Below are 21,881 nucleotides of genomic sequence, written 5' to 3' on the forward strand. Positions count from 1 at the left end.
AGCCGCTGCGGAAACTGACCAGCGGCTGACTACAGGAAGCCCGAGGCAGAGTTGCTCTGCCCCAGGCTTCCTGGAATCAGCCGCTGATCAGTTTCAGCAGCAGATGACTTGAGGACGCCTGGGTTTCTTAAGCTGAATCTGTATGTAAGTCAGAACTGGCGTCCAGATTCAGCCGTGGTTGAAACTGATCAGTTTCAGAAGCGGCTGACGCCAGTTCCGACTTACATACAGATTCAACTTAAGAACAAACCTACAGTCCCTATCTTGTATGTAACCCGGGGACTGCCTGTACAGGGTGTCAGCGTTTCTAGCCTCCATGGAGGAGGTGCCCGGAGCGCCAGGGCATTGTGTGAAAGAAGCTATTTGCATATATATATTTGCATGTATATGTAACCACATTTAAGTTGCGGCCCTCGGCGTGTGCTGAGAGTATCATTGTGGCCCTCGGGCTTCCAAAGTTGAGTAACCCTGATCTAGATGGTGCTTACTCCTGACATGAGGGCAGGAGACTGGACTTGATGACCTCTCGAGTTTCCTTCCAGTTCTAGCGTGCTATGATTATTGTTTAAAAGTGCAATTCAAACAGCAATTAATCACAATTAATTTTTTAAATCTGATTAATTTTTGAGTTAATTGTGATTAATTGATAACCCTAGAAATAACATACTTTGCCACATCTACACTGATGACTTTGAATGTCCAAGCATGTAATTGCACAGTACCACACTATTATCCAGACTTATACCTCATAAGCATATGTCTGAAGGTAAGTAAACTCGCATGCCTGAGGGCTGTGGGTAAGTATATGCCTTAGATTAGATTGTGGCACAGCCCTATCCCCATGCCAATTTGCAGTGTGGATGGGAATAAAGTTTCAATAGTCCTCCACCCCCAGGCCCACAATGCACTGAATCTTTTTCAGTAAACCTTACCCAATCTATAAAGGTCCTTGCCCCTTTTTTCATATGCTGTACTGAACACATCGGAACAGCTTTTGGTGTCACTTTTTACAGCTCCACACAGGTGACAGCTGAAAGCAGCTGCTTGGCCTGCCTATCATACCTGGGTCCTGATCAATGTGTGGTCAGAGTATACTATCCTCCCTGATTTCACCTGGGGTAGCAGGACCAGAACACATACTGTAAATGCTGTGACTTAACCTCAGAATACAAGCAGCAGGTCATCTAATAACATACAGTTCCCAGAATGTACCTGGTCCAACAAATTGCATTACATTCAATGAGACACATAATACATAGCACTATTCCAAGTTTACACTTGAACAGCACTCGTAGAAAGGGGGAAAACCTTTTATTTTTTTAAATAATTTTTTCTTCAGCAGTCTCTAATAATGGACTGATTTAAAAAACAAACCAACATCACCCGTCCACCACCTAAAAAACCTGAGCTGATAGCATCTGTATTTCTGCTATAGAGTGGAGGATGAGAGAATTGCAGTGGCATAATATTTGGCCTTACCCCTCTCAAGTCATTTCTGTTTCCCTAGCCTGCCCTGATCTCATTTGCCTTTAGTCCTCTACCTGCTGCTGTGAGGACTACTCCTACAGAGTAGGGCTGTGTGCCATTTGGCGACACAGAACTGAGCCATGGTTTCCTAAATTCTGCCCTCCATCCTTGCTCAGTGAAATTGCACTGGTTCTGCTTCCAGAAGTCTCTCCGTGGCCATATGGGCAGGAAATGCTTTGTAAAGTCTGCTTTGCAACATGTATAAGTCGCTGCACATGTTTAATTAGAGCAAAGTAGGTGTGAAAATATGGCCTTTATGATGCTTTTGATCTGCTTTTATGGCTTGCATGCTTGGAGTTAATTTTTTTAACTTGAGGGGCTTTCCCTAATTTACTTAGCTGCAGACATAATGCCCACCCATTTTGGCATCCAGAGCACTGGCAAAGTAATTCAAGAATGAGAACTGCCAGCAACTATTAGTAGGCTACAAGACAAATTCACCTCTGGTGTAAAGTTGCATGAGCTAATAGTTACACCAGGAGAAATCTGCATAAGTATCAGCTACTTAAATAGAAGCAGCTCCACTGAAGCTGTCACTATTTAATGTGTTTTCTTTGTTTAGCAAATACAGCAGGGTACTGCAGGTTTAAAAATGGAATAAAATGTGAGTCTTCTGCCCTGAGGGAAGAGTTCCTTATGTAAGGGGATCCGCGGTGTAAAATAAATATTAATTAGTTGGGGACGCTTTCAGACCTGACCTTTAACATTAATCCATTCTGAGTGAAGTAGCTATAGAAATATGCTCATAGTGAGACTCTGACATCCAGGAATCATTTGGTCTTAGAGCTTGTGTCATCTGCAAAAACTTTTCACAACCTCCTGAGTCGTTGCTCTGACCAGATACTGGTACCCTCTCTCTCTCCTTCCCTCTTTTTTTTTTTTTTTAAAGTTTTTTTGCTGCACAGTTCTTCATTTGTTGCACCAGTTTGAGTTTCCTTGGGTCTGTCCTGGTAACGCTGCTATATGTTGGTATCCAATTCTAGTCTGCATGGATGTAAGCAGAATGAAAGGGTAAGTGGCGTTAGGATTTGGAAGCTGAATTTGATATGCGCTTCAGAGAATTTATCACTGCTTGAGTTTTTGGGCTGGGGGGAAAGCTCACCTGCCCATGGTCCGTACCTTGAATTGTGAGACAGAATATGGGCAAAAGAATGGAAACTTGTTCTTGTATATTTCTTTCCAAGAAAGTAAGTTATATGCTCTCTGAATTACAATTAATTAAAACTTGCTGTAGATAAAGAATGATAATAGATTATAAATTCTTTGAGACAGGGACCATAGCTTCTGATCACTCCATGGAGCACTGAGCACATTGTCAACATATGTGGAATTCTCTTTCATTTCTCATGGTCTTCAGTGGGATTTGCTTACTAAGCACCCCAGAGCATCTGGCTCTTAAAAATAAAAAACCCTCCTAATCTATTTTTTTGTCCTGTTTTAATTTTCGGTCTGCATGTCCTAATTCAGATAACCAATGTCCGCATATTTCAACAACAGAAGAAAATATCTGATATCTTGTATGAAATAAATAAGTTGCAGAATTTAAGAATAGCAGAGTCTATTTGCATCTTGGAAAGCTGAAGGCCGCATATTTTTAGAGTAATAACTAGATTTTTCTTTGTCACTTTTGTTTTCATATTTCACATAGTAGTAGGAACTTGTATGCAACACATCAAGGTTTTAGTCCACTGTCATTATTTTTATAATAACTTTGCATTTATTCTAGACATACTGTCTAGCTGCACGCTGAACAATTCATTTAAAATAGTGGCTTTTTGCAATTAAACTCTTAGAATAGCTACCTTTGATTGCTGCTTCTGTTCTCATTTATACTGGTGTAAGTCAAGACAAGTTACTGTGGATTTATATAGGTGTAACTGAGAGAGAAATGTGGTCCAGTGTCTGTTATCCCGTTAGCTGATCTCAAACAACATGTTAAAAGGAAATGTTTGTCTGACAAAACTGGTTCATTTGATTTTCTTTTGTTATATCTCTTCCTTTGTTAATTGCTTTTAGCATCCTTGTATAAAGTATTCAACAGTCTGAATCTCAGGAGCCAAATAGAAGGTGAAAAGTAAGGTTCATGTTCCATCTTTACAAATGTTAAAAAGGAGAGAGTGGAAATCTGGTGGATCTGACCGTCATAATTATATTCTTAATTATTAATAAAAATACCGCAGTAAGGTGTCATTTTACGCTACCCGTCCGTATTTAGATCTGCTAATGGAAGGTTGCAGGCTGAACACTGCTTGTTCCAGTCTCTCTGCCAAATTTCCTAACGGATTCTCTTTGTTGTGCAAGCTTGCCCAGTTGGCTTGATGCTTACATGCTCCACATGCTTTTGGTGCCACATTAAGTAATATAATCTCTTTGTAAAATACAGAGTAACAATGCAATTGTTTGTACCCTCTCAAAATTACTTGTGTTTTAATTTTCCTTGTGTATCGTTTGTGATGCTATAGAACACAACTTGCCTTGTATGAAGAAAACCTTGTCCTCTCCTGTGTAGATGCAGGGAACCTTTTCTCAGTGGACCCAATCAGGAACAAAGCATCATGCATTTGTCCTGGACATATGTGAAGAAACACAAGATTCAAGGGATGTAGCTTAACTAGGATGCAGATTTATTAACTTAACTCCTCTGGGAACTATCCTACACAACTCATACGTGCATGTTATCATTCCTTCCATAGTCAATTCTACTAGGTAGGGGTATGCCATCAGTCACTGTCCCCTACCTCCCTACAGCTGTTGCTAGCCCATTTCTGGGATCCAACTGCCCTCTCTTAATATGAGGGCTAGTAGGGCAAGAAAAGGGGGTGTTTCATCACTGAACCAGACATTAGGAGCCTCAATCCTATCCCCCCAACTTTTTAATGTCATGCCTTCTCCTAAATCCACTCCTAGCCCTGATATATCAGGGAGCTGGGCCCCCTATCAAATGAGAACCTGCACTAGATACCTGTAAGTTATGAAAGTTGTGATCTGTCACTTTCCTAAGATCTAGAAAAGGGCTGTATTGAACTCCTTGGCTCCTGAGTGCCTAGTGGTGTCTGGCAACAGACACTGGAGGTGGGTCAGCATACTTTGAGGCTTATTTGAGCAAATATAAGTAATGTTGCTGAGTGTGCTATCCTAGGGTCCATAGAGCAGAGGACTAAGAGCTGGATTTTTCCCAAATTGCAAAATATGTACTTGGGTTCTGGTTTGGATTTTGAAGCTCCTGAAATTTGGTGGTGTTTCAGTTCTGAGTTTTTAGCCTAGTGCTATCTGTAATCATAGTAATAAGAATAATGTATAATACTAATAGATACTAAATCCCGGGATTTCCAGAAGCTTTGTAAACATTCCTGTGAGATAGGAAGGTATTAATAACCCAGATTTACAAATGAGAAAAACGAGGCACAGAGATAAAGTACAAAGTCACACAGTCTATGAAAGATCCAAAGACAAAGCCAGTATTTCCTAACTCTTAGGGTGCGTGATTAAATCAGGAGTAAGCTGCCTGGATCACAAGTCAAGATGCAGTATTGTAAATGAGCTTATATTACACCATCTGAAGCCCTAAGAAGATTTCTCCAGTTGCAGTCTCCTCTGTCCCCTTCGCCTGAATTTTTAAAAAAGGTCTGTATTCTGACATAGCTGAGCCCAATTGAAAAACATACCTAGCAAGGTCAAAATATAGACCATTTCAAGGCATGCAGTGGTTCTTTGAGCATATCGAGCAATCTGGACCAGTTCATCCCTTGGTTTTAAACACACAATTATCATTCCTTCACCTGTTCACTGCCCTGATGCTAAGGTGATTTTTAATACAGTGAGATAACTACAGGCAGTCCCTGGGTTTCGTACAAGATAGGGACTGTAGGTTTGTTCTTAAGTTGAATCTGTATGTAAGTCGGAACTGGCGTCAGCCGCTGCTGAAACTGATCAGTTTCAACCACGGCTGAATCTGGATGCCAGTTCTGACTTACATACAGATTCAACTTAAGAAACCCAGGCGTCCCCAAGTCATCTGCTGCTGAAACTGATCAGTGGCTGATTCCAGGAAGCCTGGGGCAGAGCAACTCTGCCTCGGGCTTCCTGTAGTCAGCCGCTGGTCAGTTTCCGCGGCGGCTGACTTGGGGACACCTGGAGCAGAGCAGCTGGGGTGCTGCTGGGTTGCTCCAGTAGCGCAGCTCCTCGGCGCTACTGGAGCAACCCAGCAGCACCTCAGCTGCTCTGCCCCAGGCGTCCTGATTCAGCTGCTGCTGAAACTGACCAGCAGCGGCTGAATCAGGACGCCTGGGGCAGAGCAGCTGGGGTGCTGCCGGGTTGGTCCGGAGCAGCGCTGCGGGACCAACCTGGCAGCCCCCAGCTGCTCTACCCCACGGGTAGGCAAGAAAAGCCTGCTCTGCTGGGGAAGAGGGGCACTAGCTGCACCCCCCCAGCAGACCAGGGAGACGGGGGTGGCGGGACCGGCCAGGTCCTCCATGGCTTTGCTCCATCTCCCTGGTTTGCTGACCTGGGAGACACGGAGTAAAGCCGCAGAGCATGCGGGCAGTGGGACAGTCCAGGCGCGCCGGGGCTGTCCCACTGCTGGCGTGCTCCGAGGCTTTGCTCCCCATCTCCCTGGTCTGCTGGTCAGACCAGGGAGACGGGGAGCAAAGCCTTGGAGCACGCCCGCAGCGGGACAGCCCAGGCACGCTTGGGCTGTCCCCCTGTGGGCGTGCTCCGCGGCTTTGCTCCCCGTCTCCCTGGTCTTCAGGGAGACAGGGAGCAAAGCCTTGGAGCACGCCCCCAGCGGGACAGCCCAGGCGCGCCGCGGCTGTCCCACTGCAGGCGTGTTCCGAGGCTTTGCTCCCCATCTCCCTGGTCTGCTGGTCGGGAGACGGGGAGCAAAGCCTTGGAGCACGCCCGCAGGGGGATAGCTCAAGCGCGCCCAGGTTGTCCCACTGCGGGCGTGCTCCAAGGCTTCGCTCCCTGTCTCCCTGCAGACCAGGGAGACTGGGAGCAGCTTTTCTCGCCCCGGAGGATGGGGGCGGCAGACCGCGGCGCATCTGGGTGTCCCGCCGCTCCCGTCCTCCGGGGCGAGAAAAGCTCCGTTCGTAACTGCGGATCCGACATAAGTCGGATCCGCGTAACTCGGGGACTGCCTGTAATGCACAATAGTTACCACACTGGAAAATTCTAAATTTTACCACAAGCTAGTTAGATGATTTCCACCACCTATGGTTGTCCTCATGATAAAAGTACAGTGCCTTTTCTACGCTATGTTTTTACAGTGGGATAGCTAACACGCATCAATTATCCACAGTAAAACACGTCTTTTTTTGTCAGTGAAGTCATAGCTTGTGCTAATTCCAAAAGCTGCATTCAGTGACACTCATGCATCTCCACTGGAGTCACTAGCCCTAAGTGAAAGACTGTCACTTTGTTTATCAGGATCCTACTTTACTCTTTCCTGGCATAATCTAAGGCAAGTCGTTTCTTACAACACACTCATCCAACTGGAGTTAACTGTTTACAAAGAGCTAAAACTTTAATAAGTGACTATCTTATTATCAAAGAGCTAATAAAGTTACTATCATTTATTGCATTAATGGGGGGAAAGGAAGCCACAGCACAGAAGAGAACGGGATGTAGAATTCAGTCATTACTTCTGCAGAACTTACTTCTCTTTTCAGGTCTTCTAATGCCTTTTTTTCTTTATATGAAAATGTGGCAGGAGAGGCATTTTAACATTTATGAAACAGTAATATTCATAGGACCCATCAGGATCATTGTGTGAGCACTGTTCAAAAACATGAAAAAGACCAGTCCTTTCTCCAAAAAACTTGCCATCTAAAATTTTATTAAATTCTTACTAAGACAAAATATAGGTGCAGTCATTTACTGGGGCCTAATACTGGGGGTTCAGCCTGTGTGTATTAGTTTAAATGGACTTGTCACTTCAGTTTTGGGGAAAATGTTTAAATGAGCCTTTATGGGGCACCAGCTATGTGTGCACAAAATTGCGTGATGCATAGAGGATCATGCTTTATGGGTTCAATGCGCTTTAAATTGTTCATCACCTGTGTGCAATTCCATGTTAATGTATACCTGTAAAACCCATTGATCAAGAGGGATTTTGCAGGTGCAAATTTATACTTGTTTGAGCACAGGTGTTAAATTATGGAAACCAGGTATACAGGTGCATCTACCTGTGTGAGGAATTCTGTGAGTAATAGAGGTTGACCATTTACCCTTCTTTCCTCAAGTACTATCACATTTGTTGCCTTCTAAAATCTGAGAGCAAAATGTTCACATATACTGATATAATCACATTGATGTGAATGCTGCATTAGTGGCCTTCACTGAATGTGGGAACAAAGCCAGTGAATGACAGTTGGAACCAAAATTGCATTTCTTAAATATATGAACAAAAAATTAAATTGGACATAAATAAGGGAGACAAATAACACTGACAGAAAAGTCTAGAGAAGACTCTTGACTGACTTCAAGTGATTTTGGCCATTGTCTTCTGCTGAGTTTGTTTCCGCTCTTGTCGGTGATTCAGGAAATGAGCTGTAAGGATACAGATAGAACCTAGTACTACAGATAAGGAAGTGAAATGATTGAAATGCCTGGTGTAGTGTTAGATAAGATGAACTGCTTAGTTTATCACACACACAGAATTCTAGCAAGATCCAAGAAGGCTTTGCTAAATTCAGTAAAAGGCTTTAGGCTACCTGGGTTGCTGCCATACAGGAGAAAAAAATGGGAACTTTGTATCAGGAATCTTCACTGCACAGATCCCTTCGTTTGAGCATGGGAGGATTTTGTGTCTCTGATTACATAAAAAGATTTACGGTAAGGGACTTTTAAATTTTTTAAATTTAGTTTTGAAGTAACATTAGTCACCACCGGGATGGTCATTTTCTTAAGTCGTGTGTAAGTCTGACACTATCTTCCAAACACTGCAATCGTTTTATAGGAATGACTCTCACTGAAGTCCATGGGAATAGCTCTGAGATACTGTATATGTTGCAAAGATCTAAGTAACAAGCATATGCTGAGAAGCCATGAAATTATGTGGGTGTGATTTGTTTTAGAATGGATGTCAGAAATGTCTGAGATTTTAGAGTAAAGAAGTTTCTCATAAAACCTAAACACATTTGCAAAAAGTTACAAGAGCCTGACATAATTGCGTGAGGGAAAAGATAAACTAATCACAGACTTGGTAGGCATCATGATTGAGGGTTTTCCCCCCTTAGTATTAGCTAAATACTCATAAATTGAGGCAAGCTTGTCAGTAACAGTGAGTGGACCTGGCCCCTTATTTCAGCTGAAATCAAAGAATGGTTTTACCTTGGAATTAAATAAGAGCACAATCAGGCTCTTACTGGGGCAATTTTATAAGCAGCCAAATTGTGTCTGCTTATTTGTCATGCTGTTAAAAGGGAATGGTTAACTTGAATGTCACATATTGAATGTCTGCAAAATGTGTACCTCTTAACTGAGATCAGGGCCTCACTGTATTAGGTACTGTACGAACACTGTAGGAAGAAGCAGTTCCTGCCCCAAATAGCTTGCCATCTAAATAGGCAGGTCAGACCAAAGGTGAGAGGAGTGGGCACAGTGTGTTGAAATGACTTGCCAAGGTCACACAGGAGGTTGATGGTAGAGCTGGAAGTGGAACAAACGTACCTGACTCCCAGTCCAATAACCTCTCCATTGGACTATGCTGCCTCTCAATACTAGCTCTACAGTTACATGTAACACTTAGATTATTATAATAGAAGGAAGTGAATGGGAAAATAGTATTTTAGTTTGCATGGGTTTTTATACTTGAAACATTTTATAGTAAAAATGATTATATTGATAGTGCTATCTCCATGCATAGTCAGTCAGTGTCTCTTTCACTGAAAATATCCCTATCGTCCTCAGAATGGAAATAGAATGTACAGATTATATATATATATATATTTAAGAAACTCTCTAAAACATTGCAGGGGTTACTGTTTATATGGAAATCTAACAGAATCTAGAATCATTTTGGACATTTCTTCAGACTATTTGGAAGAAGTAATTCATTTATTTTGCCCAAATAATTTCCTTCAGAAAACATTTTTTAAAATATTTCATGTATCTCAGTTAACTGTTTCAGCAGGTGACATGACATTTGAGAGAATACCCTAACCTAAATAAAGTAAATATTACAAATAGCATATATATGTTTAATACTGGAGGACAAATTACGACCCTATTTAAGTCAATGGCAAAACTTCCATTGACTGTAAGGGAATCAAGATTTTCCATGAAGATCTTAAGGGAATCCACTGACTGTGTATAATGAATAATGATTTTAATGTAGCCAGAGTTATTGTGAAATGTTTTTGTCATTGAGTCACTTAATAATCAAAGAATGACAAAGAGGATTTGGTGTTCTTAATTGCTAAAGAGCTAGAAGAATTACCCCAAGTAACTGAAAGTGGAATTTGCCCTTTATTTTAATGGCATAAACTACCTAATTGTTTTTTCATGAGGAATGACTATCTTTAACTTGTCCATGGTAATATTTGAGATAATTTTCTGTTAATAGTCTTGTTTTGATTTCTCTTTCAGTAAAATACATGTTGAACAATGACACTACATTAAAGATGCAGGCTGTGTCTAGACTGGTCAGTTTTTCTGGAAAATCAGCTGCTTTTCCGGAAAAACTTGCCAGCTGTCTACACTGGCCGCTTGAATTTCTGCAAAAGCACTGACTTCCTACTGTAAGAAATCAGTGCTTCTTGCGGAAATACTATTCTGCTCCTGTTCAGGCAAAAGTGTAGACAGCTCAGATTTGTTTTCCGCAAAAAAGCCCCGATCGCCATTTTCGCGATCGGGGCTTTTTTGCAGAAAAGCGCATCTAGATTGGCACGAACGCTTTTCTGCAAAAAGTGCTTTTGCAGAAAAGCATCTGTGCCAATCTAGACGCTTTTTTCCAAAAATGCTTTTAATGGAAAACTTTTCAGTTAAAAGCATTTCCAGAAAATCATGCCAATCTAGACGCAGCCCATGTGTTTTAAAAATTACTTCATCAAAAAGAAATGCAATTAAATTAAGCTAGATTTTGGAGGAATTAAGTTGTATGTTTCTGAAGTTAATATGTAATGTGAAATATGTTAGTGGAGGCCGGTATAATCTAGGTTTTTATTTATCGAAGGAAATTGCACATAGGTTTGTGCTGAGTAAAAGTTAAATTCTGGAGATGCAGTGATATGCTTTCCTGAGATTTTTTTGTTGTTTGGATTTTTGTTGCTTATAGGCAGGGTGGTATAGTGGACAAATCACAGGCTTGGATTCAGGATACCTGCATTCTATCCCCAGTTGTGGCACTGGACTGCTGGGTGATCTTCACCACTTTTGTGCTTTAGTTTCCGCGTCCCTAGAACTGGGATAATAATACTTACTTCTGTTTTAAAATTAATTGAATGCTGCAGATGGAAGAACTATACCACTGCTAGGTATTGTTATCATGCCTTTCATGCATCCTAAACTGAACCAAGAATCAAAGTAAATTGATTTTTTTGTCTGTAGAAGACTTGACTACATCACTCAGGACCACTGGTAATCTAAAGTCATACTCCCCTACAGTCATTGATTTAAGGACTTTCACACTTGAATTCATGAGATGCTATAAGGTATTTCTGCATATGGGGAAAGGTTAATAGACTCCATTCCCCCACACAACAAACCTACGTGGGAAACACAGTGCCAGCCTCTGCCCTTGGATTTATGCACACAGGTTTTATTACAGTGAATGAGAACTGATCTGAAGGTAGGATTTGACCCATAGATTGATATTAATGCTAACCGGATCTCAGCCAATACAATACACAGTAGCTTGTAACTTTTGGGTCTGCTCTGACACATGTTGAAGCCAGTGCGGGTTTTGCAATTGACTTCAGTGGTTACAGGATCAAGCTTACTGTTGGTGTCTAACTGTCAAAAGACTGTCTCTTTCTAACTTAGTGTGTTGTAGTTTGCCTAACTGCAGCTCAAATAAGTGGACAGCTCAGAGGATTGTTGTGACCAATGTGTTATGATAGGATTTACAGCACCAGAGTGTGTTTACAAAGCACCTGCAAATTCTTGCTACTGCACATAGATGTGCAGTGAAAAATGTTTGTATGTACTGCCAGCAAGGTAATAACATGAGAACTCCAGGTTCCAAACACTGAACTATTCTTTATAAAGAATAGTTGGGCTTGGGCTTCCTTGCCTTTTCCCCAAGTCTCTGCCCCTGCCCTGCCCCTTCTCTGAGGCCCTGCCCTTAGGCACCGACTTCCCCTCTAGATGTGGAGTGCTTGACCACTTCTCTGCTCCAGCCCTGGAGCAGCCATGGATTGGTGCTCTCCTCCTGCTCCTCCTCCTGTATCCTTCATCACTGGATGTACTGCTGTTTTTTCCTTTCTGGCTTTGTCTACACTGCAGGGTTTTTGCTCAAGAAGCTTTCTGCGGAAGAGATCTTGCACAAAAGCATGTCCACACCTCAAAAGCGCATCGCAAAAGCGATGTGCTTTTGAGCAAGAGAGCATCCACACTGCATGGACACTCTTGTGCAAGAAAGTTCTGATTGTCATTCACAGAATAGCCATCAGTGCACCTGTGCTTTTTCTGATAGGCTCTTTTTGCTCAAGAAACCCCTGTTTAGCGTCCACATACACCTTTTTGCTCAAGAACTCATGCGCAAAAAGAAGTTATTCCTTGTAGAAAGAGGTATACCTACACTGCAAAAGCTCTCTGTTCTGCCGCTTTACTGTACATTTTCTTGTGCAAAAACAGCTGTTTTTGCGCAAAAACCCTGTAGTGTACACATAGCCTCTGGGAGAGCTGCAATACTTCAAAATGGTTCCGTTTCCCCCACTCCTCATACCACTGCTGGAATATTTCTTTATGTCTTTCATGTTGCATATGCACTAGACTATCATACCTGCACTCTCAGTCACTCTGTTTCTGTCCTACTTCCTGGTTCCTTGAACTTGACCCTGTGTTCTTGGTTGCACAAGTTGCCATTCTTGTTTTGATCCATTCTGTAGACAGTTCAGCTGCCCTTCCTATTTAGAGACATTTCTGTAGGGTTAGAGCTGTGTGTTTCAATACTCTCTCCTGTAAACTGTGATAATATGTCCCACAATGACTCGTCTTTAATAGGGGTTTCTGTTTTAACTGATAGTATTTGTTGTTCAACTTCAGTCAGATAATAACGTCAAATGGGAATGAATAAAAGAATTGTGATGCTCCGACACATATCACTGGAGCTCTAATTCAAAGCCCATGTCATGGCCAAAGGTTTTTAGAGCATCTGAGCAACATCCTAGGCACTGCCTTCCCTGCTGTTGGTATGGTAAAGGTAGGAGACTGGTGGATGTGTTTGTTTTTTTCTAAAGATACCATTGTTATATTTTCTATGACTTTATTCTTTTTGTTTTTACTTGCTCAAAATGATTGTGAAATTAACGCCAGAACATTTCCCGGTCCTCAGGAATAGATACAGCATTTTGTATTTCAAAGCAGATACAATACCAGACTTTTTAACCTTCACTGATGGTGATAGTCAGTGGCTCAAGGGTTTTTTCTCTGTGCTAGGGAGAAGCTTGCAAAATCCACCCGTGTTAAGCCTCTTACTCCCAACCCTCTTTACAGTTTGTTACTCATGCACTATTGAGACTAAGCCCCAATTGATCAACTATTCCTGTACTTGTGAATGATGTCTGATCAAATTGCCATGAAGCTCTAAGCCAGAATATGAACATGCCACAGAATAAAAAAAAATCATTATAGAAGAGATGACAAGTTTGAGACACTTCCTCTGTGGTTTCAGTAGTATATAGATACTCTGGTTATTGGGGAGAAGAGTAAAATTCATGCATTTCTGTATCAAAGACTCAAGTTAAAATAAAAAAAGCTACAGTAGTAATGCCAAATGGCACTTCTATGTGCTGGATGGAAATTGAAGAAGAGGCAATCTGATACAAGATTGCTCAAGTTATGGTGCAGCTTGGAATTAACCTCCATATTAAAATGAGTCTATTGGGAAGCTTTTCCAGAACCATGTACTAGCACTCCCAAGTATAGTCCAATTATGAGAAGTAACCATTTGAATACGCCCACCATTTTATGGGTGATATTGAGCACATTATTAACCTAATAGGATGTAGAGTCTGGCATTAGAGTGGTCTGATATTAGAGTTTGCACCATGAATTGAAGTATAACATTTTCAAGTTTTCAAAATTGGGCACTAACTTTGGGAGCTTCCATTTTTAGTGCTCAACTTGAGACACATAGGCTGTGTCCAGACTCCATGCCTCCGTCGACGGAGGCATGTAGATTAGCCAGATCGGAAGAGGGAAATGAAGCCGCGATTAAAATAATCGCGGCTTCATTTAAATTTAAATGGCTGCCCCGATCTGCCGATCAGCTGTTTGTCGGCAGATCGGGAGAGTCTGGACGCGATGCCCCGACAAAGAAGCCTTTCTTCATCGACACAGGTAAGCCTCGTGAAACCAGGCTTACCTGTGTCGATGAAGAAAGGCTTCTTTGTCGGGGCATCGCGTCCAGACTCTCCCGATCTGCCGACAAACAGCTGATCGGCAGATCGGGGCAGCCATTTAAATTTAAATGAAGCCGCGATTATTTTAATCGCGGCTTCATTTCCCTCTTCCGATCTGGCTAATCTACATGCCTCCGTCGACGGAGGCATGGAGTCTGGACACAGCCATAATGAACCTGATTTGGAGGTCAGTAGAAGTGGTCAGTGTTGGTCATTATTTCTGAAAATCAGGCCCTGAATGTCTCAGATTAAGTACCCAGAACGCATGTACACTTCAGAAATTTAAACTTACATCAAATTGTGTATCGAAGTGGTTACAGAGATTTCTCAGGAACTATAGTTGGAAGAGGATCTGGTGATGCTGTAGCAATTCCTTCTACCTTCTACCTTTACTAGAAAAACCCCAAATGGATAAGAAAGAATCATGATTCAGATAGTGTATTCACATAGTAATGTGTCAACAGCTGTCTTGGAACCGATAAAACCTGCCTGTAGTGTAGAGTTTGCTAAATATTGGAAACATTGCCACAAACAGATTGACAGAAGATTGTGGTTGCATACATCCTGTAATGGAGATGTCACATAGGACGATCCATGTCACTTTCTAGAAAAATTGCATAGAGCAGTATTAAATTCAAACACTAATGAGCTTGATTTTAAACTTTCTGAATTTAAATGTGCATATAAGATGAAATGCAGATACAGTAAAACTCCAATAGTCCGGCATCCAATAGTCTGGCACTCCTGATAGTCCGGCATCATAAATGGCAAGAGCCTAGTGAGTGAGCTTCGACAAAAAATGAGTCACAAGGTAACAGCGGCAGCAGCTGAACTGAGCTAAAAGGATAAAAAAGGCTTAAAAAAACTAAAATATCACAGTATACTGTATACAGTATGTACAATAAAAAGGGTTAAGAACACTTTATATAGAGTATATAATACATACAGTATATATATATATATATAACCAGTTTATAGTACCTCCTGATAGTCCGGCATATTTGATAATCCGGCACCACCTAGGTCCCATAGATTCCGGATTATCGGAAGTCTACTGTACCTAGTTGTTTTCTCCAGATAAGAAGGTAAAAATGTCATAATACCAAATGCAATGCAAATCTGGTTGTTTCTAGCCATTTTAGTGATTAATATGTTGTTGGCAATTTGGAGACCTTTCTCAGTGATCTGATCCAAAGCTCGTTTAAGTCTGTGAAAGTTTTTGCATTAACTTCCATGGGCTTGGAGCAACACAAAGGGTGCATCTAGACTACAGAAGTTTTTTTAGAAAAATGGCCATTTTTCCAAAAAAACGTCAACTATGTCCACATTGCAATTGCGTTCTTTCTAAAGAAAATTGAAAAAACAGCATGGTTTTTCCGACATTGGTAAATCTTATTCTACGAGGAAGAATGCCTTTTCATAAGAACATAAGAATGGCCGTACTGGGTCAGACCAAAGGTCCATCTAGCCCAGTAGCCTGTCTGCTGACAGTGGCCAATGCCAGGTGCCCCAGAGGGAGTGGACCAAAGACAATGATCAAGTGATTTGTCTCGTGCCATCTGTCTCCAGCCTCTGACAAACAGAGGCCAGGGACACCATTCCTACCCCCTTGCTAATAGCCTTTTATGGACCTAACCTCCATTAATTTATCTAGCTTCTCTTTAAACTCTGTTATAGTTCTAGCCTTCACAGCCTCCTCCGGCAAGGAGTTCCACAGGTTGACTATGCGCTGTGTGAAGAAGAACTTTCTTTTATTAGTTTTAAACCTGCTACCTATTAATTTCACTTGATGTCCTCTAGTCCTTATATTATGGGAACTAATGAATAACTTTTCTTTATTCACCCTCTCCACACCACTCATGATTTTATATATCTCTATCATATCCCCCCTCAGCCTCCTCTTTTCCAAACTGAAAAGTCCCAGTCACTTTAGCCACTCCTCATGTGGGACCTGTTTCAAGCCCCTGATCCTTTTAGTTGCCCTTTTCTGAATCTTTTCCAAGGCCAAAATATCTTTTTTGAGGTGAGGAGACCACATCTGTACACAGTACTCAAGATGTGGGCATACCATAGTTTTATACAGGGGCAGTAAGATATTTTGTGTCTTATTTTCTATCCCTTCCTAAATAATTCCTAACATTCTATATGCCGTTTTGACCGCCGCAGCACATTGCGTGGACGTTTTCAGAGAACTATCCACGATAACTCCAAGATCTCTTTCCTGACTTGTCGTAGCCAAATTAGCCCCCATCATATTATATGTATAGTTGGGGTTATTTTTTCCAATGTGCATCCGTATTAAACTTCATTTGACATTTTTTTGCCTAATCACTCAACAAAATAGCTCTTTCAGAAAACGGTGTGTGTGGACGCAGAAGAGGGAGTTTTTTTGAAAGAAGAGGACTCCAGGAAAAAGCACAAGTACCCTAGTGGCCATTCTGCCCATAGTAATTACAGCTTACATGCAAGAGAGTGTCCAATCAGTGTGGACGCTCTCTTTTGAAAAAGCAGATTGCTTTTTCGATGCGCTTTTTAAGTGTGGATGCTCTCTTTTGGAAGAAGTTTTTCAGAAGATCTCTTCCGAAAAAGCTTCTTTCGAAAGAAGCCTGTAGTCTAGACGTATCCTTAGATATTTAAGTGTTTATTTTATTCTGAAAAGTAACCATCTAAATATAACTAACCTTCTTACTCAACAGACATGCTCTCTGTGTGCATACAAGGCCTTCAGTGACCAGCATAAGCTTTCATTGCTTTTACTTCTGTTGGCCTTTCTGCAGAGTGACTGGATTGAGAAGTATCATATTTCTTCTTGTGCATGACCAGTAGCAGTGTTTAATGGCTTCCAATTAGTTACACCTTTGCAAACCCACAAAGGCACAACAGGTTGTCATAGAGGTGACAGAGGCCTTAATGTAGCTGGCAGAATTCTTATTAGTTATGAGCTAGAAAAGAACCCAGATCACCTTATAATTCCCAGATTGAATTTGCATGGCTGCCAGTTTGATTAGGTATTTTTTTGATATAAACTGTAAACTGACCACATCTGATATGGAGTCACTGGAAAATAATAAATGCTGGAACCCAACAGTGTCATTTTTACATTCCTGTTTCAGACGAGATTCACTTGAATGACAATGTAACTGAAATGTGAAAATGCAGGAGAATATAAATGTATCCAACTGAAAAAGAACATTACATGCTGTCTTGAATTTTTTCAGTGAATATTAGTGCAGCTGTCTGGAAAAAAATGAAAAAGCTGAAAATGAAAGATACATTACTCCTCCAGCTTGCTGTTGATATTGGACTCCTGTGTGAGAATAACCTCTAGAGCAAAGTCAGTGAATATGACCCAGGAACAGGCGGGTCATATTCTGAGAGCAAAATAACCTAGAGGAAAGCATTAGAATATATTTTTCAGTCATGTGTGAAAAATGCTAAACAGTGTTATTTAGAAATATCTAATCACCTCCTGTAGATTTACGTGTAGTCAAGACATCATAAATCAACTGTTAAGATAATCTTAATTTTCAGGAGCTTCCAAATAACGCATTTATTTTAAAATATTGTTAATGATTCTGAGATAATATATGTACCTAGATGGGCCAGCACCTAGTATCATTACACTTAAGGTTCATTTGTTTGGAAAGGCATAGCAATGGCCACAGCTAACAGAAACAGAACTGAAAGCTATTAAAATGACATAGGTAGAAGCTAAGACTTCAAAGATGCGAGCCAGCAGTGAAAGCCTTGTGTTCCACATAGATTAAAGAGACATAACTAGAGAAAGTCAGACTTCACCTTATGCATGAGTGCATTACAAAATACTTAGAGTGTATCATACCAGGATGGCTCTGATGCAGCAGTTGGAAACAAAGGCTAGTGAGTGGGCCGCATAAGTGGTCCTCCTTCATCTTGGTGGGCTGCAAGATTGAAATTGGGCACATGCACTAACCATGACCACAAGAACAAGATTAAATACATTGCACTTGATTTTCCTTCTTTATCATGCCTTTTCCACACAAAGTTAGCCATTATTGGGGGCAAATTTAAATTGCTGGCAAAAGTAACATAAATAATCAGAGAGAGCCCATGGCTTTCACAATGTTGTGTGCAATTAGCACGCACCTCACATGTACCCTTGCTTTATTTGTCAAAGGCTCCTTGACTCTCCTCTGAACTACAGGGCCCACTCCCCCCCGTCCCTCAAACCCCCACCTGGACTTTTCCCTGTCTCCTTCCCCAACCATGCCCCGTCCCTTTTCCTCCCTGCCTACCCAGCATTTCTGGAGTTCTGGGAATCAGAAGATTCACAGAACCCTGGAAATTCTGGGAGGGAGGGTGAGGAGTAGGTAAGTGCAGGGCCCTCAGTGTACAAGAAGTGCGAGGGGAGGGAACAAAGGAGGATTGTGTGGGATGCATATAGAACCTCGATGGGCTGCAGGTTGTCCACTACTGCTCTGATGATTGGTAATGTCATAAAAATCCTTTTATTGTTAGACTGTTGGTTTAAATCATAAGAACATAAGAATGGCCATACTGAGTCTGACCAAAGGTCCATCTAGCCCAGTAGCCTGTCTGCTGACAGTGGCCAGCACCAGGTGCCCCAGAGAAGGTAGACCGAAGACAATGATCAAGCGATTTGTCTCCTGCCATCCGTCTCTAGCCTCTGACAAACAGAGGCCAGGGACACCATTTCTATCCCCTGGCTAATAGCCTTTTATGGACCTAACCTCCATGAAATTATTTAGCTTCTCTTTAAACTCTAAACTTTAAAGTCCTAGCCTTCACAGCCTCCTCCGGCAAGGAGTTCCACAGGTTGACTATGCGCTGTGTGAAGAAGAACTTTCTTTTATTAGTTTTAAACCTGCTACCTATTAATTTCATTCTTTATCCGCCCTCTCCATACCACTCATGATTTTATCATATCCCCCCTCAGCCTCCTCTTTTCTAAACTGAAAAGTCCCAGTCGCTTTAACCTCTCTCCATATGGGACCCATTCCAAACCCCTAATCATTTTAGTTGCCCTTTTCTGAATCTTTTCCAAGACCAAAATATCTTTTTTTGAGGTGAGGAGACCACATCTATACACAGTATTCAAGATGTGGGCATACCATAGTTTTATACAGGGGCAGTAAGATATTCTGTGTCTTATTTTCTATCCCTTTCTTAATAATTCCTAGCATCCTATTTGCCTTTTTGACCGCCGCTGCACACTGCGTGGATGTTTTCAGAGAACTACCCACGATAACTCCAAGATTTCTTTCCTGATTTGTCGTAGCCAAATTAGCCCCCATCATGCTGTATGTATAGTTGGGGTTATTTTTCCCAATGTGCATTACTTTACACTTATCCACGTTAAATTTCATTTGCCATTTTGTTGCCTAAACACTCAATTTAGTGAGATCTTTTTGGAGTCCCTCACAGTCTGCTTCTGTCTTGACTTATCCTAAACAGTTTGGTATCATCTGCAAACTTTATCACCTCACTGCTTACCCCTTTCTCCAGATCATTTATGAATAAGTTGAAAAGGATTGGTCCCAGGACTGACTTTTGGGGGACACCACTAGTTACCCCTCTCCATTCTGAAAATGTACCATTTATTCCTACTCTTTGTTTCCTGTCTTTTAACCAGTTCTCAATCCAAGAAAGGACCTTCCCTCTTATCCCATGGCCATGTAATTTACACAAGAGCCTTTGGTGAGGGACCTTGTCAAAGGCTTTCTGAAAATCTAAGTATACTATATCTACAGGATCCCCCTTGCCTGCATGTTTATTAACCCCTTCAAAGAACTCTAATAGATTAGTAAGACAGGATTTCCCTTTACAGAAACCATGTTGACTTTTGTTCAACAAATTATGTTCTTCTACTTGCCTCACAATTTTATTCTTTACTATTGTTTCGACTAATTTGCCCGGTACTGAAGTTAGACTTACTGGTCTGTAATTGCCAGGATCGCCTCAAGAGCCCTTTTTAAATATTGGTGTCACGTTGGCTACCTTCCGGTCATTAGGTACGGAAGCCCATTTAAAGGAAAGGTTACAAACCACTAATAATAGTTCAGCAGTTTCCCATTTGAGTTCTTTTAGAACCCTTGGATGAATGTCATCCGGTCCTGGAGATTTGTTAACATTAAGTTTTTCTATTTGTTCCAAAACCTCCTCTAATGACACTTCAATCCAGGACAGTTCCTCAGATTCATCACCCAGAAAGGACAGTGCAGATTTGGGAATCTCCCTAATGTCCTCAGCCGTGAAGACTGAAGCAAAGAAATCATTTAGTTTATCCGCAATGGTTTTATTGTCCTTGATTGCTCCTTTTATATCTCAATCGTCTAGGGGACCCACAGGTTTTTTAGCAGGCTTCCTGCTTTTAATGTACTTAAAAAACAGTTTGTTATTTCTTTTTGAGTTTTTTGCTAGCTGTTCCTCAAAATCTTTTTTTGCCTTTCTTATTACATTTTTACACTTGATTTGACAGTGTTTATGTTCCTTTCTATTTATCTCACTAGGATTGGACTTCCACTTCTTAAAGATGCTTTTTTGTCCCTCACTGCTTGTTTTACATGGTAGTTAAGCTACGGTGGGTGACTCTTTTTTAGGTCTCTTGCTATGTTTTTTAATTTGGGGTATACATTTAAGTTGGGCCTCTATTATGATGTCTTTAAAACTTTTCCATGCAGCTTGCAGGGATTTGGCTCTAGTCATTGTGCCTTTTAATTTCCGTTTAACTAACCTCCTCATTTTTGTGTAATTCCCATTTTTTAAATTAAATGCCAGGGTGCCGGACTGCTGAGGTGTTTTTCCCACCACAGCAATGTTAAATGTTATTATATTATGGTCACTATTCCCAAGCGGTCCTGTAACGGTTATCTCCGGGACCTGATCCTGTGCTCCACTCAGGACTAAATAGAGAATTGCTTCTCCCCTTGTGGGTTCCTGTATCAGCTGCTCCAAGAAGCAGTCATTTAAGCCATTGAGAAATTTTATCTCTGCTTCTCTTCCTGAGGTGACATGTACCCAGTCAATATGGGGATAATTAAAATCCCCCATTATTATAGAGTTCTTTATTTTGGTAGCCTCTCTAATCTCCCTCAGCATTTCAATGTCAGTGTCGCTGTCCTGGTCAGGTGGTCAGTAATATATCCCTACTGCTAATTTCTTATTATTGGAGCATGGAATTACTATCCATAGCGATTCTATTGAACATGTTGATTCATTTAATATTTTTATTTCATTTGATTCTACATTATCCTTCACATACAGTGCCACTCCGCCACCCACCCGGCCTGATCTATCCTTCTGATATATTTTATATCCCGGTAACCTTGTGTCCCACAGATTTTCCTCATTCCACCAGGTTTCAGTGATGCCTATTATGTCAATCTCCTCCTTTAATACGAGGTACTCTAGTTCACCTATCTTATTAATCAGACTCCTAGCATTTGTGTAGAAGCACTTTAAAAATTTGCCATTGCTTATTTGTCTGCCCTTCCCTGATGCATTGGATTCCTTTATATGTTTGTCTGCTCTGGCCCATGGTTTGTCCTCTCCCCTCCTCTCTTTCTGACTACAGCTTAGAGAATCTCTATCAATGGATTCTCCTCTAAGAGAAGTCTCCCTCCGATTTATGTGCATCTCCGCACCAATCGGCTTTCCCCCATCTTTTAGTTTAAAAACTGCTCTATGGCCTTTTTAATGTTTAGTGCCAGCAGTCTGGTTCCACCCTGGTTTAGGTGAGCCCATCCTTCCTGTATAGGCTCCCCCTCTCCCAAAAGTGTCCACAGTTCCTAA

General features: G+C 41.3%; 1 protein-coding gene across 1 annotated transcript in view; it reads left to right on the forward strand.

Annotated features, from left to right (window-relative positions):
- Positions 1-2,182: 2,182 nt before the first annotated feature.
- MYLK3 (myosin light chain kinase 3) overlaps positions 2,183-21,881 on the forward strand; it is a 73,416-nt gene continuing 53,717 nt past the window's right edge. Inside the window, exon 1 of the mRNA XM_006121194.5 lies at positions 2,183-2,538. Within this exon, the coding sequence (XP_006121256.2) occupies positions 2,491-2,538 (48 nt within the window). The 5' untranslated portion in view covers positions 2,183-2,490. The remainder of the gene's footprint in view (positions 2,539-21,881) is intronic.

Source organism: Pelodiscus sinensis, chromosome 12 (assembly GCF_052426305.1).
Source record: "Pelodiscus sinensis isolate ZL-2025 chromosome 12, ASM5242630v1, whole genome shotgun sequence".
NCBI lineage: Eukaryota > Metazoa > Chordata > Testudines > Trionychidae > Pelodiscus > Pelodiscus sinensis.